Source organism: Puma concolor, chromosome B2, assembly GCF_028749965.1.
Source record: "Puma concolor isolate L17-30 chromosome B2, mPumCon1.1.hap2, whole genome shotgun sequence".
Lineage (NCBI taxonomy): Eukaryota > Metazoa > Chordata > Mammalia > Carnivora > Felidae > Puma > Puma concolor.
Genome location: NC_141671.1, coordinates 580,752 through 608,416, shown reverse-complemented (window position 1 = coordinate 608,416; position 27,665 = coordinate 580,752). Strand labels below are relative to the sequence as shown.

At 38.7% G+C, this 27,665-nt stretch overlaps 1 protein-coding gene and 1 long non-coding RNA gene across 2 annotated transcripts; one reads left to right on the top strand and one right to left on the bottom strand.

Annotated features, from left to right (window-relative positions):
• Window positions 1–640: 640 nt before the first annotated feature.
• On the bottom strand, window positions 641–27,350 carry LOC147580536 (uncharacterized). The gene is made up of 3 exons (XR_015250747.1): window positions 27,070–27,350; window positions 6,299–6,438; window positions 641–727 (listed from the first exon to the last, which is right to left on the bottom strand). It is a non-coding gene; the product is annotated as an uncharacterized LOC147580536 (long non-coding RNA).
• Window positions 19,600–20,747, top strand: LOC112853649 (olfactory receptor 2B8-like). Its single transcript, XM_025917207.2, has one exon. The coding sequence runs from the start codon at window positions 19,646–19,648 to the stop codon at window positions 20,603–20,605; it is 960 nt and encodes a 319-aa protein (XP_025772992.1). The 5' UTR covers window positions 19,600–19,645; the 3' UTR covers window positions 20,606–20,747.
• Window positions 27,351–27,665: the final 315 nt, after the last annotated feature.

Sequence of the window (27,665 nt, the reverse complement as noted above, 5' to 3'; positions counted from 1 at the left end):
TGTCCATCACTGCTGAGTTCAAAATGGACTGAAAAAGCCAGCTTCCTCCAAACAAGTGGCCAGCTTGAAGAAAAGACAGCCTGTTGTTTCAACAACAGGAATGGGGAATGAAGGCGGGCAATGTTAATCGTCCTGGATCTCTGTGTGGAGTCTCAGAAAAGCAGAAATAGGAATCATGGAGATAACTTACTTTTGATTCTACAGAGTAAATTGCATAAAAAAAATTAGGAGCCTGACTCTACAACAAGATAAACAGGCTTCCTTTTTTGTTATATTCTGAATTTTTAAATTCAGCATATCAGTTTCTTAAAAAAAAACTTGCTGAGATTTTCATTATAAATTAGTATAAAAATCATGGACATCTTAACATCGAGTCTTCCAATAATGAGTATGGTAGGTCTTACCTTTTAGCCTTTGTCACTTTCCCTCCCCATCCTTTGTGGTCGCCAGTGTAGGGGTCTGTGGCTGGTCGAAAGGCAGTCCCCCAAGAACGCTCACTGAGAATCTGCGAATGTGATCTTGGAGAGGGTGTCTTAGTGCTGCCATAAGAAAACACCACACACTCGATGGTTTAGACAACAGAAATGCATTTTCTCACGGCTCTGGAGGCTGGGGGTCCAAGACCAGGGTGCCGGGGGGTGGGGGGGTCAGTTTCTGATGGGAGTTCTCTTCCTGGCTTGCAGAGGGCCTCCTTCTCCCAGGGAGAGAGCTAACGCTCTGCTGTTTCCTATAAAGACAAGAATCCTATGGAATCGGGGCCCCACCCTTATGACCTCATTTAACCTTGATTACCTCTGTAAAGGCTCTGTCTTCAAATACACTGGGGATTAGGGCTTCAGCATCTGACTTTGAGAGTGGAAATGATCACAAACATTCATTCCATAACTAAAGGGTTTTGCAGGTGTAATTATGCCAAGGGTCTAGAAATAAAATCGTCCTGGAATATCTGGGTGGGTCCTAAATCTGATGACAAGTGTCCTCATAACAGAAAGGCACAGGGAGATTTGAGACCTGGAAGAGAAGGCCACGTGGAAAGGCAGGTGGAGAGACTTCTCTGTCGCAGCTGGGTCTGCCTGGGACAATGTGAGGGTCGTAGGGGAAGGAAGTGTTCTCCCCCTGCCTCAGAAGGCACATGGCCTATCAACACCTCAGTTTTGGACTTCTGGCCTCCCAAACTGTAAGAGAATACATTTCTGTTGGTTCAAGCCAGTAGATTTGAGGTAATTGTTTGGCAACCACAGAAACTCACATGGGGCCATGCACACCTTTCATTAGATATTTTTTGAGGAATTTGATCTTCTAGATGGTATTTAAGAAAGTTTCGTTTTCAGTGGTTCATTACGAACATATAGAAATACAGCTAACTTACATTAACTTGCATCCTGTGATTTTGCTAGTTTCATTTTAAGTAAGAATTGTACTTTTTCCTTTCCAGTCTTCATGGTTTATTTTTCTTTCCTTCTTACAAAATGCTAGGTGTAGGCTTTTCATGAATGCCATGTATCAGATAGAAGAAGTTTCCACCTGTCTCTACTTTTCAGGGATTTTGTTTGTTTTCAATCATAAAACAATTTGCCTTTTCTGTAATTATTGAGATGCTCATCTGAATTTTTCTCCTTCATTCTGCTAATATGGTGTATTATAGTGATTTTAAACTAATAAACCAATCCTTCTTGTATTTCTGGGATGAACCCTACTTAATCATGGTCTATCACCCTCTTTAATCTGCAAGTAATGTATTTATTGATGTATAGTTGACACACAATGTGATGTTGGCTTCAGGCATACAACATAGGATTCAACAATTCTACACATGCAATGCTCACCATGGCAAGTTAATCACTGTCTGTCACCATACAACATTATTACAATATTATTCACTATGTTCTCTATGCTTCACTTTTCATTCCTGTGACTTATTTATTTTATAACTGGAAGTTTGTGCCTTTTAATATTCTTCACCTATTTTTCCCACCCCCGTCCCTACTCTTTTGGCAATTACCAGTTTGTTCTCTGTATTTATGATCTGTTTCTGGTGGTAATGTTGTTGGTTCATTTGCTTTGTTTTGTTGTGTCTAGATTCCACATGTGAGTGAAATCATATGGTATTTGTCTTTCTCTGACTGACATATTTCACTTCGTATACACCTTCTAGGCCCATCCATGTTGTCATTAATGGCAAGAGCTCATCTGTGTTTATAGCTAATATTCCATTGTGTATCTATACCACATTTTTATCCACTCAATCTGTTAATATTTTGATGAGGATTTTGGCATTTGTGTTCATGAAAGACGCTGGTCTGTAATTTTCTTTTCATTGTATGTCACTGTCATGTTCTTCTATCAGGATTCTATCGACCTCACTAAATGAGTTAGCAAGCACTGTCTCTCTATATTTTTAAACAGCTTATTTGAGATTGGTATTATTTCCTTTATAATGTTTGGTGGGATTTACTGATGAAATCATCTGGGCTTGGAGGTTTCTTTGAGAAAGTTCATGGTGGACGCTGTGATGATGCCCCTTGAGGAACAAAGGACTTATTTCTTCAGAGTCTGAGGATGTTTTCAGCTGTTATGTCTCAGCCTGCCCCACCAAGGGCTGCCTTAGCTGAAAACCTGCCTTCTCAGGGCCACATGCTCCTAGTGACTGGTTGGCTGGGGATAAAGCCCCTGCCCACCTGAGTCATCTCCGGAGAGTTCTGCACACCAAGACTGTCTCCAGAACCTTCTGCAAGGCCATGAAGGCCCCCTTTGACTCTGAGTCCTGGCTGTACTTCTTGCTGTCCCCAATCCCGCTTCCTTCCTTTCTGTTCCGTGGACATTGACCCGAAGCGCACTCTCTTCACAACCTGTAGCTCGTGTTCTTGTCTCATTGGCTTCCTGGAAAATCCAACCAGAGCAAGGTTTTGGATAACAATTTCATTCCTTGGTATACACAGGGCTATTTAAACCTTGCTATTTCTTCTTAGGTGAATTCTGATAGTATTTTTTTTAATGTTTTTTTTTTTTGTTTGTTTGTTTAGAGAGAGCACAAGCAGGGGATGGGCAGAGAGGAAGATATATATCTAGATATAGATAGATAGATAGATAGATAGATAGATAGAGATATATTTCAATTAGTTTAAGTTGATGGACAGTGTTTTTCAGATACATTTTATACCATTATGATTTTTTTGTCTAGTTCTATTCATTATTGAGAGAGATGTGTTGATATCTCCACCTGTGTTTGCACATTTTTCTATTTGCCCTTTAACATGTCCAACTTTTGCTTCGTGAATTTGAGGCTCTGTTATCAGTTGCACACACATTTATGACTATTGTGGATTCATGTTTTGGTAATTTAATCTCTGTGTAATGTCCCACATGTAGGACTTCTTGTCTTGAGATCTGCTTTGTTTGATGTCAATATCAGGCCAGCTTTCTGTCTTGTGTTTGCCAACACTTTTACTTTCCATTTATCTGTGACTTTATATTTAATGTGCATTTCTCTGAAAACAGGATATAGATGGGTCTGGTTATTTATTAAACATAACAATCTCTTCCTTTAGTTTGGGGTGATTTTCCATTTTAATATAAAGTAACTTACAGTATGATTGGGTTTGAGCCTACAGTTTTATTGTTTTCTCTTTGCCCTGTCTATTCTGCTTTTGTTCAGTTCATCCTTTGCTGCCTTCTTTAACACTTCTTCTCCTTGACTAACTTCTTAAACTACTCTGTATCTTTTTTTTGAAGTTGTTTTAGTAGTTAAAAGACATTTTAATCTATCAGAGGACATCATCAAACAATTTTTTTCTAACCAGAAACAACGTAAGAAACCTACAGCAATAAATTCCATCTGTCCTGCTCCTTGCTGGCCCCTTACTGTCATTCAATACCAGCTGAACACTACACAACACACTCCCATTATTTTTGTTTTAAACAGTCAATCATCTTTGAGTCTGGAAGGCTTATTGAACTTTTCTTGTGGTGGTCTTCTCCCGCGGGTGAATTTTTAATTTTAAAATATCTGAAACACCCTTAAATTCCCTTCATCTTGAAGAATATTTTCACTGAATATAATACTGTAGGTCGATAGCTTTTTCTGTCATCTGAAAGACGATATTTTATTGTCAGTGTTTCTCACGGTAAAGTCACTCATCATCATTATGACTACTACCCTCTACTCAGTGTTTGCTTTTGCCTGGTTTCTTCTAGGCTTTTCTAATTGCCTTTGGTTTACCATCAATATGGTGGCTACATGTGATTTTATTTTTATTCATCTTGCTTTGGGTTTGGTGAGTTTTGTTTTTTTCTTCAGTTTGTGATGCTGTTGTTCATCAATTTTGTAAAAGTCCAAGATAATGGACTAAATCAAACAATCTCTCCAGCCCTTTACTTCTCTTGGCACATTTGGGGCTTCAATTATTCATATGCTGGAAGAGTTAGTACCCTATGGAATATGTATGCTCTGCTTTATGTTTTTTGATATTGCATTTTTCATATCTAACATTTTCACTTGCTTCTTTTGCATAATGCTCATCTCTCTGCTGAAGCTTCTCATTTGTTCATGGTCTTCCTTTACCACAAAAATTTTGAATGTAATCATTATAGTTTTTTAAAAGCCCCTGTCTGATCATTCTAATGGCAAGGACATCTGTGGGTGTGCCTCTTTTGGGTGGTTCCCCTGATTACTTTTCTTGCTTGCTAATGTGACTTATAATTTGAAACTTTATTTTATGCTGGGCATTATGTCAGCTTGGGATACTATCACAAAATACTACATAATGGGTGGCTTAAACAACAAACATTTATTTCTCGAGGTTTTGGGGACTGGGAAGTCGAAGATCAGGGTCCTGGCAGATTCAGTGCCTGCCTCCTGGCTTGGGGCGGCTGTCTTCTGCTGTGTCCTCACATGGCAGAGAGAGGGGGCTGTAGACTTCGCTTCTTACAAGGACACTAATGCCATCATGGGGCTTCACCCTCAGGACCTTATCTAAAGCTAATTACCCCCCTACACACACACACACTTCCTAACACAATCCCTTTGGGGGTTAGAATTTTAGTTAACAGCCAATTAACAGGCCCAGAGGTCATTGGATGAAAAAAACCTCAGTCTCCTTGAGGAAAGACTAGAGACGTTACCATAATTATGTATACAACTCTACCTTTAGCCTTGGCATTTTACAGGGTACAATGGGAAAAGGGAAACATACTCATCGAATATAGACTGTTGCAGAAAGAAAGGGAAGAGGTAAGAGGTGCCCCCTCTCCACCACTTCTAAATAAACTGAAGCTCCAGAGCAATCACAGACATTGCTACCATTAAAGGTTGGAAAATTCAGACAGTAATTCCTATCACATTAGCATTCTATCCACCTTTTCCATTTCTTACAGCTTCCTTCAGTTTGTTTTTCATCGATATCTCAATGTTTTTCCATGCACAGAACTTTCATCTCTTTGGTTGAATTTATTCCTAAATATTTTACTGTTTGTGGGGCTGTTGTAAGCGGGATTGCTCTTTAATTTCTCTCTCAGATAGTTCTTGTTAGTGTTGAGAAATATAGCTGATTTCTGTATGTTGACTTTGTATTCTGCAACTTTGCTGAATTCATTTATTAGTGCTAACAGATTTTTTTATGGAGTCTTTAGTGTATACTATAGTATACACTATACTATATATATACACTATACTATACTATATATACTATACTATATATATACTATATATATATATATATATAGTATACACTAAAGACTCCATAAAAAAATCTGTTAGCACTAATAAATGAATATATATATACTCATATAGATATATATATATCATATTATCTGCAAACAGAGACAATTTCACTTCTTCCTTTCCTGTTTTGAATCCTTTTATTTATTTTTCTTGCCTAATTGCTCTGGCTAATACTTTACATACTATGTTGAATACAAGTGGTGAGAGAGGTACCCTTGTCTTGTTTCTGATCTTAAAGGAAACACTTTTAGCTTTCATCACAGAGTACGAGGTTAGCTGTAGGCTTGGCATATATGGTCTTTATTACGATGAGGTATGTCCCTCCATATCTAACTGGATGAGAATTTTTAATCATGAAAGGATGTCAAATTTTGCTAAATGCTTTTTCTGTATCTAATGAGATGAACAAAGGAATTTTAGCCTCCATTCTGTTACTGTGGTGCACCACCTCTATGGATTTGTGTGTGCTGAAGCATCCTTGCACCGCACAGATAAATCCCATTTGACCATTGATCCCATTTGATCTTTTCACAGCAGTTTCCCTTAATCTGTGGTTTTGCCTTGTGCAGTTTCACTTACCTGTAGGCAACCATGGTGTGAAAGCAGGTGATCTTCCTCTGATGTATATCGTCAGAAGGTCAGTAGTAGCCTAACGCTACATCACAGAGCCTGTGTCCTTCACCTCCTTCATCTCATGTTGTGGGCATTTTATCATCTCACTGCATCACAAAGAGAAGGGTGAGTACAGCACAATAAGATATACTGAGAGAGAAGGATCACATTCACATAACTTTAGTTACAGTATATTATTATTATTGTTCTATGTTATTATTATTCATTATTGTTAATCTCCTACTGTGCCTAATTTATAAAATGACTTTATCATAGGTATGTATCAGAAAAACACAGTATATATGGGATTTTATACTATCTGGGATTCCAGGCACCCCCTGGGGGTCTTGGAATGTATCTCCTGTATATAGGGGGATACTGTTAGAATTTTGAAATCACTAATTAATTTGATATTGTTCATAGTTTCCCATAATTCACATTGGCTTCATTACTTCAGTGCTTTTATTTTCTTCTTTCTTTCTCTTCTTTTTTTTATATGAAATTTATTGTCAAATTGGTTTCCATACAACACCCAGGCTCATCCCAACAGGTGCCCTCCTAAATGCCCATCACACACTTTCCCCTCCCTCCCACCCCCCATCAACCCTCAGTTTGTTCTCAGTTTTTAAGAGTCTCTTATGGTTTGCCTCCCTCCCTCTCTTTATTTTTCCCCCTTCCCCTCCGCATGGTCTTCTGTTAAGTTTATCAGGATCCACACAAGAGTGAAAACATATGGTATCTGTCTTTCTCTGTATGACTTATCTCACTTAGCATAACACTCTCCAGTTCCATCCACGTTGCTACAAAAGGCCATATTTCATTCTTTCTCATTGCTAATTAGTATTCCATTGTATATATAAACCACAACTTCTTTATCCATTCATCAGTTGATGGACATTTAGGCTCTTTCCATAATTTTGGCTATTGTTGAAAGTGCTGCTATAAACATTGGGGTACAAGTGCCTCTATGCATCAGCACTCCTGTATCCCTTGGGTAAATTCCTAGAAATGCTATTCCTGGGTCATAGAGTACATCTATTTTTAATTTTTGAGGAACATCCACACTGTTTTCCAGAGCAGCTGCACCAGTTTGCATTCCCACCAACAGTGCAGGAGGGTTCCCATTTCTCCACATCCTCTCCAGCATCTATAGTCTCCTGATTTGTTCATTTTAGCCACTCTGCCTGGTGTGAGGTGGTATCTGAGTGTGGTTTTTATTTGTATTTCCCTGATGAAGAGTGATGTTGAGCATCTTTTCATGTGCCTGTTGGCCATCTGGAAGTCTTCATTAGAGAAGTGTCTATTCATGTCTTCTACCCATTTCTTCACTGGATTATTTGTTTTCAGATGTGGAGTTTGGTGAGCTCTTTATAGATTTTGGATACTAGCCCTTTGTCCAGTATGTCATTTGCAAATATCTTTTCCCATTCCATCGGTTGCCTTTTAGTTTTGTTGATTGTTTCCTTTGCAGTGCAGAAGCTTTGTATCTTCATGCGATCACAGTAGTTCATTTTTGTTTTTAATTCCCTTGCCTTTGGAGATGTGCCAGGTAAGAAATTGTTGCAGCTGAGGTCATAGAGGATTTTTCCTGCTTTCTCCTCTAGAGTTTTTATGGTTTCCTGTCACACATTCAGGTCCTTTATCCATTTTGAGTTTATTTTTGTGAATGGTGTAACAAAGTGGTCTAGTTTCACTCCTCTGCATGTTGCTGTCCAGTTCTCCCAGCACCATTTGTTAAAAAGACTGTCTTCTTTCCATTGGATGTTCTTTCCTGCTTTGTCAAAGATTAGTTGGCCGCACTTTTGTGGGTCCAATTCTGGAGTCTCTATTTTATTCCATTGGTCTGTGTGTCTGTTTTTGTGCCAATACCATGCTGTCTTGATGATTACAGCTTTGTAATAGAGGCTAAACTCTGGATTGTGATGCCTCCCACTTTGGTCTTCTTCACTATTACTTTGGCTATTCAGGGTCTATTGTGGTTTCATACAAATTTTAGGATTGCTTGTTCTAGCTTTGAGAAGAATGCTGGTGCAATTCTGATGGGATTGCATTGAATATGTAGATTGATTTGGGTAGTATTGACATTTTAACAATATTTCTTCTTCTAATCCATGAGCACAGAATGTTTTTTCCATTTCTTTGTATCTTCTTCAATTTCCTTCATAAACTTTCTATAGTTTTCAGCATACAGATCTTTTACATCTTTGGTTAGGTTTATTCCTAGGTATTTTATGCTTCTTGGTGCAATTGTGAATGGGATCAGTTTCTTTATTTGTCTTTCTGTTGCTTCATTATTAGTGTATAAGAATGCAACTGATTTCTGTACATTGATTTTGTATCCTGCGACTTCGCTGAACTCATGTATCAGTTCTAGCAGACTTTTGATGGAGTCCATCAGGTTTTCCTTGTAGAGTATCATGTCATCTGCAAAAAGTGAAAGCTTGACTTCATCTTTGCCAACTTGGATGCCTTTGATTTCCTTTTGTTGTCTGATTGCTGATGCTAGAACTTCAAATGCTATGTTAAACAAGAGCGATGAGAGTGGACATCCCTGTCGAGTTCCTGACCTCAGAGGGAAGCTCTGAGTTTTTCCCCATTGAGGATGATATTTGCTGTGGGCTTTTCATAAATGGTTTTTATGATGTTTAAGTATGTTCCTTCTATCCCGACTTTCTCGAGGGTTTTTATTAAGAAAGGGTGCTGGATTTTGTCAAAGGCCTTTTCTGCATCGATTGAAAGGATCACATCGTTCTTATCTTTTCTTTCATTAATGTGATGCATCACATTGATTGATTTGCAAATGTTGAACCAGCCCTGCATGCCAGGAATGAATCTCACCTGATCATGGTGAATAATTCTTTTTACATGCTGTTGAATTCGATTTGCTAGTATCTTGTTGATAATTTTTGCATCCATATTCATCAGGGATATTGGCCTGTAGTTCTCTTTTTTTGCTGGGTCTATGTCTGATTTGGGAGTCAAAGTAATGCTGGCTTCATAGAATGAGTCTGGAAGTTTTCCTTCCCTTTCTATTTTTTGGAACAGCTTGAGAAGGATAGGTATTATCTCTGCTTTAAACGTCTGGTAGAATTCCCCATCTGTTACTGGACTCTTATTTGTTGGGAAATTTTTGATAACTGATTCAATTTCTTTGCTGGTTATGGGTCTGTTCAAGTTTTCTCTTTCTTCCTGTTTGAGTTTTGGAAGTGTGTGGGTGCTTAGGAATTTGTCCATTTCTTCCAGGTTGTCCAGTTTGTTGGCATATAATTTTTCATAGTATTCCCTGATAATTGCTTGTATTTCTGAGGGATTGGTTGTAATAATTCCATTTTCATTCATGATTTTATCTATATGGGTCATCTCCCTTTTCTTTTTGGAAGCCTGGCTAGAGGTTTATCAACCTTGTTTATTTTTTCAAAAAACCAACTCTTGGTTTCATTGATCTGCTCTACAGTTTTTTTAGATTCTATATTATTTATTTCTGCTCTGATCTTGATTTTTTCTCTTCTTCTGCTGGGTTTGGGGTGTCTTTGCTGTTCTGCTTCTAGTTCCTTTAGGTGTGCTGTTAGATTTTGTATTTGGGATTTTTCTTGTTTCTGGAGATAGGCCTGGATTGTAATGTATTTTCCTCTCAGGACTGCCTTCGCTGCATCCCAAAGCGTTTGGATTGTTGCATTTTCATTTTCATTTCCTTCCATATATTTTTTAAATTTCTTTTCTAATTGTCTGGTTGACCCATTCACTCTTTAGTAGGGTGTTCTTTAACCTCCATGCTTTTGGAGGTTTTCCAGATTTTTTCCTGTGGTTGATTTCAAGCTTCACAGCATTGTGGTCTGAAAGTGTGCATGGTATGACCTCAATTCTTTTATACTTATGAAGGGCTGTTTTGTGACCCAGTATGTGATCTATCTTGGAGAATGTTCCATGTGCACTCAAGAAAAAAGTATAATCTGTTGCTTTGGGATGCAGAGTTCTAAATATATCCATCAAGTCCATCTGATCCAATGTCTCATTCAGGGCCCTTGCTTCTTTATTGATCCTGTGTCTGGATGATCTATCCATTATTGTAAATGGGGTATTAAAGTCCCCTGTAATTACCACATTCTTATCAATAAGGTTGCTTATGTTTGTGATTGTTTTATATAGTTGGGGGCTCCTGTATTCCGCGCATAGACATTTATAATTGTTAGCTCTTCCTGATGGATAGACCCTGTAATTATGATATAATGCCCTTCTTCATCCCTTGTTACAGCCTTTAAATTAAAGTCTAGTTTGTCTGATATAAGTATGGCTACCCCAGGTTTTTTTTTAATTCCAGTAGCATGATAGATAATTCTCCATCCCCTCACTTTCAATCTGAAGGTGTACTCTGGTCTAAAATGAGTCTCTTGCAGACAGCAAATGGATGTGTCTTATTTTTTTATCCATTCTGATACCCTATGTCTTTTGGTTGGAGCATTTAGTCCATTTACATTCAGTGTTATTATTGAAAGAATAGGGTTTAGAGTCATCGTGTATCTGTAGGTTTCATGCTTATAGTGATGTCTCTGGTATTTTGTGGTCCTTGCAACATTTCACTCACAGAATCCCCCTTGGGATCTCTTGTAGGGCTGGTGTAGTGGTGATGAATTCCTTCAGTTTTTGTTTGTTTGGGAAAATCTCTATCTCTCCTTCTATTCTGAATGACAGACTTGCTAGATAAAGGATTCTTGGCTGCATATTTTTTTCTGTTCATCACACTGAAAATTTCCTGCCATTCCTTTCTGGCCTGCCAAGTGTCAGCAGATAGGTCTGCTATTACCCTTATGTGTCTACCTTTCTATGTTAGGGACCATTTATCCCTAGCTGCTTTCAAAATTCTCTCTTTATCCTTGTATTTTGCCAGTTTCACTATGATATGTCATGCAGAAGATCGATTCAAGTTATGTCTTAAGGGAGTTCTCTGTGTCTCTTGGATTTCAATGCCTTTTTCCTTCCTCAGATCAGGAAAGTTCTCAGCTATGATTTGTTCAAATACACCTTCAGCCCCTTTCTCTCTCTTCTTCTTCTGGAATTCTTATGATATGGATATTATTCCATTTGATTGCATCACTTAGTTCTCTAATTCTCCCCTCATACTCCTGGATTTTTTTATCTCTCTTTCTCAGCTTCCTCTTTTTCTATCATTTTATCTTCTAATTCACCTATTCTCCCCTCTGCCTCTTGAATCTGTGCTGTAGTCACCTCCATTTTATTTTGCACCTCATTTATAACATTTTAAAATTCCTCATGACTATTTTTTAGTCCCTTGATCTCTGTAGCAATAGATTCTCTTCTGTCCTCTCTGCTTTTTTCAAGCCCAGCGATTAATTTTATGACTATTATTCTAAATTCTTGTTCCGTTATATTTCTTAAATCGGTTTTGATCAATTCGTTAGCTGTCGCTACTTCCTAGAGTTTATTTTAAGGAGAATTCTTCCGTTTCATCACTTTCGGTAGTCCCTGTGGTAGCTCCAAACTGCAGGGCACTTCCCCTGAGCTGTCCAGAATAACTTGTGTTGGTGGGCGGAGCCGCAGTTAGACCCAATGTCTGCCCCCAGCCCACCACTGGGGCAACATTCAGACTGGTGTGTACCTTATCTTCCCCTCTCCCAGGGGCAGAACTCACTGTGGAGTGGTTGGCCCCTATCTGGACTGCTTGCACACTGCCAGGCTTGTGGTACTGCTTCAGTGGGATCTGGCCAGGGCATATTAGAGGGGTGGATCTGCAAGGTGCACCGGGGCAGGGGTGGGGGCGGGGCAGGGGGGAGGTGGGGAGAGGCAGGCTTAGGCTTAGCTCGCTTTGCCATGGGTGGTCCCCTGCAGGAGGGGCCCTGCAGCACTGGGAGGGAGGCAGTCCCATGAGAAGGATGGATCTACAGAAGCACAGCGCTGGGCATTTGTGCAGTGCAAGCAAGTTCAGTGGCAGGAACTGGTTCCCACTGGAATTTTGGCTGGGGTATGGGAGGGGGAGATGGCGCTTGCCAGTGCCTTTGTTCCCCTGCCAAGCTCTGTCTTTCCAGGACTCAACCACTCTCTGTCCCAGCGTCCTCTTGCCCTCCTCACTCTCCGAGAGCAGAGCTGTTGACTTTTAACATTCCAAATGTTAAGTACCGCTGGCTGTGAGAACTCACGAAGTCTACCCCTCCACTTTTTGCAAGCCAGACTCGGGGCTCTACCTTGCTGGGCAGGCTGCCCCTCCAGCACCCTGGGTCCCTCCCACCAGTCCGTGTAGCGCATACCACCTCTCTGCCCTTCCCACCCTCTTCCCTGGGCCTCTTGTCTAAGCTTGGTTCCAGAGAGTCCCTTCTGCTGGTCTTCTGGCAGTTTTCTGGGTTATTTAGGCAGATGTGGGTGGAATCTAATCGATCAGCAGGACACGTGAGCCTAGCGTCCTCCTATGCTGCCATCTTCCTTTTTCTTTCTTTCTTCTTTCTTTCTCTTTTTCTTTCTTTCTTCTTTCTTTTTCCTTTCCTGACTGGTTTTTTCATATGATCTGTCTTACAGCATATAGATTTTTTTTCTTCTGCTTGATCATTTCTGCTATTACTTTTTTCATTTCATTAATTGTAATACTCAGCTTCAACAATTTTATTTGGTTCTTTTTTATGATTTCTGTCTCTATTGAATCTCTCATTTTGTTCATGTATTTTTTCCAATTTCATTGCATTGTTTAACTCTGTTCTCTTGTAGCTCACTGAGCTTCCTTAAAACAATTATTTTGAATACTCTGTCAGGCAGTTCATATATCTCTACTTCTTTGAGGTTGGTCACTGGAAAATTATTGTTCTCCTTTGGTGGTGTCATGACCCTTTGATGTTGCCTACTGCTTAAAGTCTGGTGTTTCTGTCTTTGCATTTGAAGAAGCAGTCACTTCCTCCAGTCCTTACTCACTGGCTTTGAGAGAGAGAGACCTTCATTGGTCAATCTAGCCAGGTATTATGAGGCTCTCAGAACATTTCTGTGGATGCTTCCACTCTTTACTTCCTGTTCTCCCTTGGCAGGTAGACAATTATTAAGATTGTATGTCTTCTTTTTGTGGTCAATCCCACAAAAGCATGCTGAGTGCTGATAACCTCCTGTTTGTTTTCCCTGGGCTGGTGCCCTGAAATGCTCATGTTTGTGAACCTTCTCCCAAATCAACAGAGTCAGTCTGGCTTTCTGTGCTTCCTTGCTAGCCATCTGCAAAGGCCACACTCATCATCCATGGGAGTGTGATCTGGGAGTTGGCCATAGGGTGTGCAAGGGCTGTGCTTGAGGTATATAGAGCATTAGGGATACCCAGGGGTCAGTTTGGGGTCTCTGCAGATGAGGAAAGATGAATACTGAAATATACACACATGAAATAAATGATGTTTGGGATTTGTTCAAAAATAAGTATTGACGTGGTTAAGGGTTATAAATTAGACAAATTGGGCCATCTATTGATATTCGTTAGAAGCTCTCTGATGGATACATCAGATCTATTCTGATTATTCTCTTATATTTGCTTATCTTTAAAAATTCCCAGTAAAAGTTAAGACAACTCTATTAAAAGAGTAAAAATATTAGTTACAGAATTGGAGAAAATATTTCTAGTGCATTTATTTTGTAAGTACATGTATCTAGAATATATAAAGAGCTCCTAGAAATCAGTAAGACAAAGATAAAATCTTATAGAAAAAAATGGATAAAAGAACAGACATTTTGCAAAAGAGGGTATATAAATGGCTAATTTGAAAAGTTGTTCATCCTTTCAGTCATTTGGGAAATGAAAATTAAATCAAAATAAGATACCCCTTTCATGCCAAATAGAAAGGATACTGTTTTCAAAAGCTGATGTTACCAATTGAAGAGGCTACGAATGGTAGAAATGAATGTTTATAAATGCTGGTGGGAGAATAAATTATCTTGACTACTTCAGAAACTAGTCAGCAGTTTGTACTAAAAATAAATAATCTCAATACCATCTAAGCCAGAAATTTTACTCCTAGGTATATACCCAAAGAAATGTATAAATTTGTTCACTGAAAGACATGTACAACTGGATATATCCATATTGTAATACCTACCAATACAACTTTCCAAATATAGTAAGAATAAATAGATTGTATCATATTCATAAATATAGAAGCATACAGTAATATGAATCAATGAACTAATGGTACATGTAAAAATATAGGTGAATCTTGCAAACACAATGTTGAGATGCAAAATAGTATATACCAGATGAATTCAATTATGTAAATTTCAAAACAAAGCAAATATGACTTATAATTTCAATAATAAAATCATGTTGGAGGGGCTAGTGACTTGGATGAGCCACACAGGGACCTTTTGACTTGGTAGATATATTCTCTCTTGGCTCTGTGTGTGCTTACAAGAGTCTTTATACTCTCAAAATTCATTGATCAAAATTCATTGAGCTACACTTAGAAGTTTTACATTTTTCTGCATGTATAATTCAATGGGAAAAATGTAACAAGAAAGGTCAAACCACCCATGACAACCAAAAAAATTCTTTTTATATTGTTGCCAAAGGGCCAACCCCGTAATGTATAAAGAGCTCCCCAAAATCAAGAAGAAAAATATTTACAAGCTAATAGTGAAATGGGCAGCAGCATCTTCAAGTATGGGCAGATATTTCACAAATGGTTAAATGGCCTTTAAATATATAAAAAGAATATCAGTCTCATTCAAAATAAAAAATGCAAAATAAAATGGCAATAAGATACCATTTCTCAACTATCAGTTTGAAAAAGAAATCCAATTAACTAAAAATAAATGAATAAAAATAAAGACACATATCTTTAAAAAAATAAAATAGAGTATTTACAGCCCAGAAAAGAAAGAAAGAAAGAGAAACAAAATCCCAAAAGTTGACAATATACTATATTGGTGAGGCTCTAGGGAGAAGTAAATGATGTATTTCATCTTAAGCTCTAGTGAAAAAATAACTCGCACAAAGTAAACACTAAATATTCACTTTAAGATTTACAAGTTAGGTATGTATAACTACCAAGAGGGACTATGGATTTAAAATTCAATCCAGAGAATATATTTTTTCCTACAATTCTCAGCCCTCAAGGAAGCATTGATTCCTTGTGGGAAAAAATAACTATTTCAATAAAATGACCCTAAGAAAGTTATAGTTGGATCTGAAATTTTCCTTGAAACTGGAAAGTAGCTTAAGTGTTCATAAATATAGAGGTAGAAAAAAATCTGGGGAATAGCTAACTCTGAAATGCAGGATTTATTCTATAGGAAGGAGAACCAAATGGCAGAATTCAGGAGGATTCATTTGCTTTGCAAACCACTTATGATACTACTTTTTAATATCTTCCCCATGGCCCAAACTCCTTCCTCCAAGAGTTTTGCTTAATTGCAATGGGGGATTGGTTCCCTAATGTCAACATTTCTAGCCCCAATCCTATAGTCACATTTCCTGAGGATTAAAAGACAGGGAGACCCCAGGTACCCCTGTAATATTTCAAACGGTGGAGAAGACAAGGAGATTTCGGGGAGTGAAACAGACTTTGGACAATGCCACAAACCCAAGAGGTAAGGGCACGAGACATCAGAGACACTTTCAGAGCACAAGGAGCCTCAGTTCTGAGAGAGGGAAATTACTTTTACTGGTTATGCTCTCCTTGACCTTAGAGACTGAAATTTTTCCTTACTGGAGGTCATTTCGACAACAATGGGTTTGTCTTAGGGAAACAGGCTACAGAGTACAGCAGAGGGGAGGGATGATCATGGCATGTGGATTAAAAATAATTTAGGAATAAAACTTATTTAGAGTAAAAGAAAAAGAATTGTGATAGTCAAATATTTAAGTAACAAGAGTAAAGTAAGGTGCTGAGTTTAAGTTGGACAATTTTTTTTTTTTTAAATTTTGGGATTGCTACTTATGGGAAGGTCTAACGACAGTTGTGGGAAATTATGCTGGGCAATTCTCTGGAAGCATGAGTGATCTCTTCCCCCAAAACAATGTAGACTTGGTAAGACGTCTGCTTAGAAGGTTTGGGAAATGACCTCAATAATCAAGTGGATGAACCCCTATTTACCAAGGAACCATATTACTGCATGTACATGATTAGCAATCTGGAAATGATCACCAGTGGTTTAGGGACACTACAAATCCATTTTAGTGAATGAGTGAATTTAGTGAATAGTCCAGGAAGTTTGCTGGCATGCACGGTATTATTACACCCATTAGGCATCATAAATGATACAAAGAGATACACTTTTTTTTCAGGACCATTTTAATTATGCCTCTTGGTCACCGCTCCTATTCTACTAAAGATAAGGAAAGAAAAAATATTTCACACTATTTGACACTAAGAAATTATGCACTTAAAAATATACTTTATACTAAGACAGCTTGAGGAAAATTCATTTCAAATGATTGTTGTGAGGTATTTATTTAATGTAATTTAGATGAATTAGGATGTAAACATATTTCTAAATACATCTTCATGATTCTTAGTCTTTGAAATCTGTCTCTTGTATTATTATAAAAGTTCTTTTTAACAATTATTGTTTCCAGGAAATGTCATTAAAATCAAAATTTTCCTTTTCCTTCCTTTCTTCCTTCCTCCCTGTCTCTCCTTCTCTTTCTTTCTTTCTTTCAAAAAGAGTAGTGAATAATATCCTTTGAAGGTGTGGACATTACAACTGGCTCAGACTAAATTATGAATTGGGTGAAACTTCAATTCAAGTTTGGAGACTTCATTTCTATTTTCACTGCCTTTCTTCCTTCAGGTCAACTTGTCTGGGTCTCAAAACTTCTCTGCACCATCTGAAGGTAGGACCCCGCCCCATACTCAGAAGCTTTTATAGGCTATGCGATAACTTCTCTTTTCCCTCATATCAAACAAATCACAATATGAGTGGTGAATGATGTATCTATGGTAACAGTGTACATTTTATCAGGATAATAATTTAACCCAAAGTACCTAAACTTTCATTATTCCTTCCTGCCTATAAAATAATTCTGCATATTTGTACTATGGATATGATTAATTATAAATAAATTGATGACTAAAGTATTTTAGTGGTCATGGGGAGATACGTGCCACAATAAAAACAATTAGGATTTAAATCCTTTATTCTATCCACCTCTGTGCTGTTTTACATCAACTCATTGAATCTCCCTAACAACCCTCATGTGAAAATTACCTGAGTCAATTGTTCAAGGACAGTAAACTAATAGTATAAAAATAGAATATATGCGGCCTCTACTCTCAGTGACTGCCTCTTTGAATGATTTAATCAATACTCTGGAGTGAGAACATTTAAAGCACAAAATCAGTAGACTGTATAACAGTAAAAAAATTAATAACAAGCACCAGGAGTTCTAACATATACAATAGCAAGGCCATGGCATATAGCTCGGCAAGGACTATTCAGTATAACCAGAACAAAGTAGGATTACACAGGGCTGCTCCTTGGGCCAGGTGCCTTGTTTAACATCCAGTGTTTACTGGCTAATTATAAAAAGAACGCCTAATCATTGAATAAAATTTGGAAATGCAGAACACAATTATATAATGAAAACTATTAATAATCCCAAAGTCACAGATAATCTAAATTATCATTCTTGTAGTGTGCTTTCCAATGCTTTTGTATGCTTACATTTTCATATATTACAGCAATATTTGGAAAATATTTCATATTTTATATTAGGCCTGCCCATATACTAAGACATTGTAAGCATCATGAATAGGTATTACATATTTAAAATTAATTTTATTGACTATGTAATAGTCTAATCAATGGATACATGATCTTTGACATTTCTCTGTTCTGAAACATCAAGCTTATTTTTTCTAATTTTCCCATAATGTACATATGGCAATGATGTTTATCCTAGCATGTAAATATTTTTGTGCATTTAATCATACATCTAGAATGTTTTCTTAAGGAGGGGCTCCTGGGTGGCTCATTTGGTTAAGCGTCCGATTTTGGCACAGGTCATGATCTCATAGTTTGTGGGTTCGAGCCCTGTTGTCAGGCTCTGTGCTGACAGCTCAGAGCCTGGAGCCTGCTTCAGATTCTGTGTCTCCCTCTCTCTCCCCCTCCCCTGTTTGCACTCTCTTTCTATCAAGAATAAATAAATATTAAAAAATTTAAAAAAAAGAAGTTACCTTCTCTAAAAATTAAAGTGTTTATAAAAGCCCTTCACTCATGGAATCACTTCTTGACTGACAATTATTATCTTAATAGTAATACTTATATTTATGTGATGCATTGTTCGTTGCTCAAAGTTTGAGTATAACATTCCTGAATTATATATTTGCTTGATACATAAGGAAAATGAAGCACATGCCCAGCATGTGTGTGTGTATGTGCAAGGTCATATATTTGGTAATTATCACATCCAGGACTCACACTGGAGAATCTATATAATGTTCTTCACAGCTCTGTCCATTGTGTAATCACAGTTTCCAGAAAACAGAAGATTATATTATACTGAAGCTTTATTACAGGACAGCCTGTTTTGAAAATCTTTGTACTTGGAGGTGTGGCTTAATGGAAGGAACAGTGAGGCCATCCATGAATACCACACTTTTTTTTAGTTCATGATATTTGATACAAATACAAAAGTGTTTTTGACATAAGTAAACTAAGTGAAAATGTTTGTGCTATTAGTCCTAGCTGTGTTAACTCCTACTAATTACCCTTTGGCTAAATATCATGATAAATTAATTCCATGAGTGCATTACCTTGGGTCCTTGGGGTTTTAGCCATATTGACTTAATTACCAGGAGAAGAAAGGAGAATTTACCTTCACTGATAGTGACTTTCAAGGGTGGTAATTTTACATGCTATAATAGAAATCCATTAAAAATCAGCAAGAAAAATGAATTGAAATGAATTAAGTTAGAAAAAATTGAGTAAATTAGAGATTTATTGAAGCTCCAATGTCTCGGTTTCTCCCAATCCTAACAGATATGATACCTTCTTTCTGTAACAAATAATTAGTAATGCCTCTTTACTATCTTGATCTTTGCAATACTCCCACTTAGCAAACTAAATGAAGATCAAGGATTAAAACATGGTTGTTAAAAAAAAACAAAAACAAACAAAACAAAACAAAACATGGTTGTTAAGATACAGATATGTAATTGTTAATTCTCATTATTCTTGCTGAAGTTATAAAATGCAGTATGTTAATTATTTTCTCTGTTTCACATCCCCTGCCCAGCTTCTGTGTTGCTTGTAAGTCCACAAGCCAGCATCAGGTTCTAACCACAGGATAACAAAGCTCCCAGGATTCTGACTGTGTTGTTTCTGGCAAGTAGTGTTCCAGAAATGGGAAGATTCAACAACACCTTTACTCACCCCGATGGCTTTGTTCTGGTGGGCTTCTCTGAATGGCCCAGACTAGAAATGGTTCTCTTTGTGGCTGTCTCCACCTTCTACATAATGACCCTCCTCGGAAATTCAGCCATCATTTTCTTGTCACACCTTGATCCCAGACTCCACACACCCATGTATTTCTTTCTGGCTAATCTCTCTTTCTTGGACCTCTGCTACACTACCTCCACTGTCCCGCAGATGCTGGTCAACATACAGAGCCACCGGAGAAACATCAGCTACACGGGATGCATAGCTCAGCTTTTCGTCTTCCTTGGCTTAGGATCCACTGAATGCATACTTCTCTCAATAATGGCCTTTGATCGTTATGTCGCTATCTGCCGGCCTCTCCATTACATAGTTATCATGAACTCTCGGCTTTGCCAACAAATGGCAGCGGTGGCTTGGGGAACAGGTTTCAGTAACTCCTTGGTGCAAACAGTGTTAACTTTCTTGTTACCTCGCTGTGGTCAATATCGGGTAGAGAATTTCTTCTGTGAGGTACCTGCCATGCTTCAATTATCATGTGTTGATACACGGACCAACGAAGTCGAGATGTATGCAGCTGTGGTCATCATAAAAGTTATCCCCGTTGGATTAATTCTGTTCTCTTATCTCAACATTGTCAGAACAGTGGTTGGGATCCAATCTACTGAGGGTCGCAAGAAGGCCTTCAACACATGTGGGTCTCATCTGCTGGTGGTCGTTATGTTCTATGGCTCAGCTATCAGTGGTTATGCATATATGGCGCCCAAGAGCAATTCAGCCAAACTGAAGGGCAAGCTTCTTGCTCTCTTTTATGGACTTGTAACTCCAATGCTTAACCCTCTTATCTACACCTTGAGAAACAGGGATGTGAAGGGAGCAGTAAAGAAGCTACTGGGGAGAGAAGAGCAGGGGTGGAGCACAGCTTAGGAGAAGGTGGTTCCTTGCAATTCGTGTTCCTCACTCCCAGAATGCCTGCCATGGACGCCATCACCACGGTCCCAATAGCAGTGGCTGCCTGTTATTCCTATTACCTTTGTATTTCAGAGGAAATAAAATGCTGACTATTCTCCCCCTAAAATAATGAAAGAGCTCTAAAAATAGATAATGAATATTCATAGATTTTAGTAAAGTATTGCATTTGTTGCCATGCTGTCTTTTCCAATGAAGTCTTAAAATTAATAACCAAGTAAGTTTTCTTATCACACGGCACATTAAAACTGATGATTAAGGGGCTAATCTTGAGACTTGTTTAAAAAACAGGAAGAGGACTGTCTGAAATAACTACATTATGCCACAAAATTAGAAGAATGCCCTTATACTCAAGAGGGAACTTAATTTCCTCCACCCATATTTTCTTGTGTTGTCAGTATAGCTGTTGTACCTCTGACCTCATTTTAGTCAATATTAGAATGAAGCATCCTCAGGGAGCCACGTCCATGCTATGAGCATTGACACAGTTCTGGAAAAAAAGGTGTGGATGTGTAGAGAGCTCTCTGCAAGACCTCTGCCTGTTTGTTCATTTATCCAACCCTTCTAGCAGCCTCTTTTAGCATATTTTAAAAATTCAACATGTTCTCATATGGAAGTTTTTCCTCATGGCCAATATACAGACAACATGTATATCTCTCAGCAATGGCTTTTGATCTGAAAACACTTGTTTCCCAATCAGTATAAATTTTATTTTTGGTGCTCAATCATCTTTATCAGCATTCTCAGCAGGCAAAATAGAAAAATAGACATTTTTCTCCAAAATGAAAAGCAAGAAAGCATGTAAGTACTGCACACAGAATAGATATCCCCAATGCCATGTGTTTAAGGTTTTTTTTTTAATTCTGGTTAGCTAATGTACAGTGTAATAATAGTTCCAGGTGTAGAATCTAGTGATAGAACACTTCCATACATCACCCAGTGCCCATCACGACACATGCCCTCCTTAATCCCCATCACCTGTTTCTCCCATCCCCCACCCAAAGTTCCCTCTGGTCACCAGAAGTTTGTTCTCTATAGTTGAGAGTCTGTTTCTTGGTTTGCCTCTCTCTCCCCAGTTCCGGTTTCATAGATGCTACATTTTATGCAACCATTGCTGGATGAAAGGCCTACCTCGAGGCAAGGATGTGTAGGCTTGACACAACCAAATATCTTGCATGTACTATGAAAACAGCCCAAACATCGAAAGAACATTCCTACTATCGATACGTCTTATTAAATTTTAATTACTTCTCTTCCTATCTTCTTCTGCAAGTTATGGTTTCACATTTGGAACAGAGGGAAAAAAATGACCACATCTTCATCTGGGTAAATTTACAGCAGAAGAATATGAAAACGCATCTACTCTCAAAGACTGTAATGTACAAGTTATTTTATTAGTGGCGACACACAGTGGTCCTTTCTACCTATGTCTGAGCAGTGGGTATATAGTTCAATTCTCCTGAAGAGTAGTGAAAATGAGCTGTTTGAAGATGTGACAAAATTTCTGACATCTTTTTCTATAAAGACTTCATTTTTGGAGGAGTAGATTTAGATCTACAGCAAAACTGAGAGATTAAGAGAGACCCCCCCCCCATTCCCCTGCCCCTCTGCACACAGCCTTCCCCACTATCTACACCAGAGGGGACATTTGTTATAATTGATGGACCCACACTGACACATCATTATCACCCAAAGTCCATTATTTACATGAGGGTTCACTCTCAGTGTCCATTCTGTGGGTTTAAGATAAATACACAATGACATGTACCCACCATTATAGTATCATACAGAGTGTTTTCACTGCCCAAAACGTCCTCCATGCTCCACCTGTTCATCCCTCCCTCTCCCAACGCCAGGCAAACACTGAACTCTTTACTGTCTCCATAGTTTTGCCTTTTCCAGAATGTCATACAGTTGGAATCATTAGGGTATACAGCCTTTTCAGGCCAGCTTTTTTCACTTAATATGCATTTAAGTTCCTCAATGTCTTTTTACGGCTGGATAGCTCATTTCTTTTTAAAAAGTGATGAATCATATTCCACTGCGTGGATGGACCACAGTTTATTTATTGATTCACCTACTGAAGCACATCTTGGTCCTTGCTTCCATGATTTTTCAATTACGAATTCAGCTATGATAAACATCCATGAGCAGGTTTTTGTGAGAACATACGTTTTCAACCACTTTGGGTAAATACTAAGGAGTGTGACTGCTGGACCACACGGTAAGAGTGTGTTTAGTTTTGTGAGAAACCACCAAACTGTCTCCCAAAGTGGCTGCGCCATTTTGCATACCCACCAGGAATGAATGAGCGTTCCTATTGTTCCACATCGTCACACACACTTGGTGTTGTTTGTGCTCTGGATTTGGGTCATGCTAATTGGTATATAGTAGTATCTCACTGCTGCCTTAATTTGCATTTACATAATGAAGTATGATGTGGAGCATCTGTTCATACGCTGATCTACCATCTGTTCCTTGCTGAGGTTAAGGTTGTTGGTGCACTTGCTAATGAGGTTGTTCGTTTTCTTAATGTTGAGTTTTAATAGCTTTTTGTATATGCTGGATACCAGTCCTTTATCAGCTATGTCTTTTGCAAACATTTTCTCCCAGTCTGTGGCTTGCCTTCTCATTCTCTTGGTCTGTCATTCCTCTTCTATCCCAATATAAATTTCCTCATTTTTTCTAATATGTATATGCTTGTGTGTGTGCCCTATGTACAGGTGTTGTATTTCAGAAGTGTATACAGGATGAGAAATCACATTTCAGACATTACAGACATTGTATTCCCAATCCTCTCTAAGGGATCATTACTATCCACCCTCCCTAAGCATTTATGTATCTTATGTTGTTTGTGACTTGATAGAGGGGGTAGGGAGTAGGTTTTGTGATTGAGTCTTGGTTTTTCAAATACACTGATCTTTTCTGGATTCTATCTTTATGTAAATAAAGTTGGTATTCAAGTTGTTTGGCAGAATTAAAAAGAAAAGTTAGTGGGTTTTACCCCCATTTACAGGCCTGATATGTATCACATGCAGAAAGGTAAGGGCTACCGAGCAGTGTCTATTCTGATAGTCTGTTGTGACCTCAGGGTGTAAGAGGTGCAGGATGGAGTATTTCAAAGGATCTTGTGTGTGCATGGTCCCAAACTTTTAGGCTTCATTTCTTGGTCACATATGGTAACTATAACCCTGGGAAATTTCCATTAAAATGGTTGGTTCTTCAATTTTGTTGAATTTTTTTAAGCATAAGGGACCTTCCCTTCTTCTGAGACTTTTACAGCTACCCTTTATCAGATTAAGAAAGTTCTCTTCTATTGTTGGTAATGCTAGGTGTGTCTTTATGTTAACGTAAATGGATGCTGTATTTTATACAGCTTTTACTGTCTAAAGAGAAAAAAAAGACTTCTACATCTATTGAAATGATTATATAATTTTCCCTTGTTATTTTTTCTAATATAATATATTCTGTTAACTGACTTTTTAACATTAAAAAGAACTCTGAATTACTAAAATAAAATCAACTTTGTTATAGTCTGTTTTCCTTTTTATAAATTGCTAGATTAAAAATGCTAATTATTAGCTGGAATTTTAGATTATGCTCATGAGGGAGACAGGCTTGCAACTTTACCTTCTAATCGAAGTCAGAGGATTTGGATTACTTGATATGAAGATTTATTATAAAGAGACAGCAATTATGGTCTCTTATGGGTGTAGGAATACACACAGAAAACAGTGAAGTACAGTAGAGGATCTAGAAACAGACCCACATGAACCTGGACGTTAGGTTTATAAAGAACTTGGCAGTGGAGAGGGGGCATGGCGATATTTAATAAGATAAATAGTACTTTGTCTATCCACATAAAATAAATATTGACACTTTGCCTCAGAAACTACTTCCCCATAGAGTTTAGATATTATAAATTTGAATGGCAAAATATTAAACCATCTGGGAAAATAACCCTGAAGAATATGATCATGATCTTGGGGTCAGCAAAAGTTTAAAAAAACCTAATGCATAAGTAGCACTAACTATAAAGGCAGTAACTGATAAATTAGACCACATTAATTCTAGAAACTTCTGCTAATCACAAGATACCGTTAAGAAAGTGAAAAGGCAAACCACAGAGTGAGAGAAGATGTTTATAATACAACTTCAAAAGCTAGACCAGAATATATAAATACTTATAAATCAAGAAGAAAAAGACAAATGACCTAATGAAAAATGTCCTGAAGTGCTTCACAAAAAATGAAATGACCGATCAATATACAAAAAGATATTCACCTACATTAGTCACCAAGGAAATGCAAATTAAACTCACAGTTCAATACCGCCGCATGCTTACAGGGTTACCTAAACTAAAACAGACTGATAGTTCCAAGTGTTGGCAAACTGAATAGGTGGAATTCTCATCCATGGCTGGTGGGAGTCCAAGTGGCTCGTCCATCTTGGAAACCAGTAGGCAGGGCACCTACTAAAGCCTAGCGTATGCATATCTTAGTACCCAGGAATTCTGCTGCTACAGATACGCAGAAAATAGCTCAACTAAAATGCTTATGCAAACAGTATTAATAATAAAACCAAATAGAAATTGCCAACTATTCATCAGTAGTAAAGTAGATCGATAAAACTGTAATATATCCATATATATAATACCATACAGCAACGAAACAAAGCCTCGCTACCCGCAACATCCCAGGTGAATCTCAGAAACAAGTCAGATGGAAAGATTAGTACTACATGTTTGGACGCACGAAAATTTCAAAAACAGGTAAAACAAACTTTGTAGACATCTGGATGACGATTACCTTTGGGGAGGAATGTGGAAACAGCAAATGGGATGGATATGAGGGGGTCTGGAGGTGGGGTAACATTCTAGATTTCCATTTGGAAGTGGTTGAATGTGTTTTGTTCCCACTTTGTGGTAATTCAGTTAGGTTTAGTGTTTTCTTCATTATGTATGTTATACTTTATAAAACAATTAAGAATCCATGTCAAATGGGATAAGCTGATAGTATACTGTTACTTGTAAAACAAACAGGACGCCTTTGCATTTCAAGAGGAATATTTTCATTATCTCCCTCTCTATGAAGACAAGGAATACTGATCTGTTTGCTAAAAAAAACTCTTATTTATAAAAATGGAAAATTGTATCAACTCTTGTGCACATTAGATCCATAAAAGTAATAGAACATGATTTAAAATAGAAACCAAAGCGTTCATGTACAACAAAGGAAATAAAGACGTGCCACTAAATATCATTAGATCACTCCAGAATCCTCACTGATGAGAAATCCTAGTAGTGACCTGATTCCCTTTGAACTTGGTGAGATATCCTTCTGTGCTCATGTCCCTTAACATAGTGACATTGGTTTCCATCAGTTTTTTATTAAAAGATGAGCTGGCTTAAGGTTTGGGAAATACTAAATGTTGATTTACACAGCTATACAAAACCCTCATTGTCCTGAATCAATTTGTCCAATTTGCAATGACTTGACTTATCTTACGTAAGGAGGCGTGAAGGAGCACGGATTCCAACTCTTTCATCATTTAAAGACTTTAGCAAACCAAAGAAGGCTGAATGTGAGAGACTGGGGATTCAGTTTCTTTTCATTTTTGTTAACACCAATACAATTTTGTTACAATACAATACAATTTTGTTAACACCAAAAATATCTGTTGGAGAACCTGGGATGCTAGGATACACTTTGGCACACAAACTCCATTTTGCACACCGACAATTATTGGGCCTGCCCTGAATCTACATTTAAAAAGTTAGAGTGTTGCGGGGAGGAACAGAGTCCTGAGCTTCAGGCTGAGAACACTCACAGTCGTACAGACACAACGCACAGAGAAGATTCAGCAAAAGTCAGAGAGACAGAAGACTAAACCTCTCACCCTGGGACTCCCGGGCCAGAAAACAGCCCTGCTAGACAGACAAGAGTCCTCACACAAGTTAGCACACGCACTTACACACCGAACGAATCAGATTCACCCTTCGCCTGGCTGCGGCCGGATTCCCAAGATCTGTCACTGGACAGAAATCACTTAACACTCGAAATGTAAAGGTCACAACTGAAAATCCGGTCTGCTGGCACCACTGCGGACACGACTGGCTGTGCACCATCAAAACATCAACGGAACGCTAACTTGGCAAAGACTCAGGTGTACATGCAAGACCTAAAACAGCTCAACCGGGAAACTCACCAGAACAGACTCGGGAGGGTGGCTGCAGCCGAGGAGGTCCCCTGCAGACCACCTGTTTCCGTTGGTCCAGCGTGGGGTCCAGGGGCGCGGCATCGCAGGGACCTCCAGGGATGCACTGCTAATTAGCTCAAAGACGTCCAGCTAATCAACGGCACACTATGTATACCGGATATCAATCAGGGGACTGATTTAACTCGGCAAGGCCAACACTTAACAGAAGAGAAAGGGCTGAGACCCGAGCAGGTTGACTGGGGACATTCTGGACTGGTCACATCTGCACTGCAGGTCAACAACTGGCTGGCAGGTGACACAGGTGTGTGTCAGGAGACGCAGCAGAGAGACGGCAGGAAGCAGTGTCGGCTGCCTGTGGGTCTGGTCCTGCAGCCGGCAGCCAAGGTCCTCTGGTTCGGGCTCCCTGTGCCCAGTCTTCAGCGCGAACCTGGCCAGGTCGATGCCCTGCGACAAGCCAGCGTCAGGACGCGGTCGACCCGCATTGAGACGGGAGGTAGGGTGTGCGCGCATGCGTGTACGTGCGCGTGCGTCCTGTGTGTCCTTGTGCGTGCGCGCGAGTCCTGTGAGTGCGTGAGCACGTGTGCGCGCGTCCTGTGAGTGTGCGTGCGTCGTGTGCATGCGTGTGCACGTGTCTGTGTGCGTGGGAGACAGTGTCACGTGTGTGTTGTGTGTCGTACGTGGGGGAGCCGTGCGCATTCAGGAGGAGGGTAAGGATACAAAACTCACAGCATGTGGTGACATATGGACATATACAAGTGGGGATTAATTATTGCCCAGTTCTTCCAGCTTGTGTCGTCTT

Coding starts and splice junctions, on each gene's coding strand:
- LOC112853649 (XM_025917207.2), top strand. CDS start 19,646: ATGGGAAGATTCAACAACACCTTTACTCACCCCGATGGCTTTGTTCTG.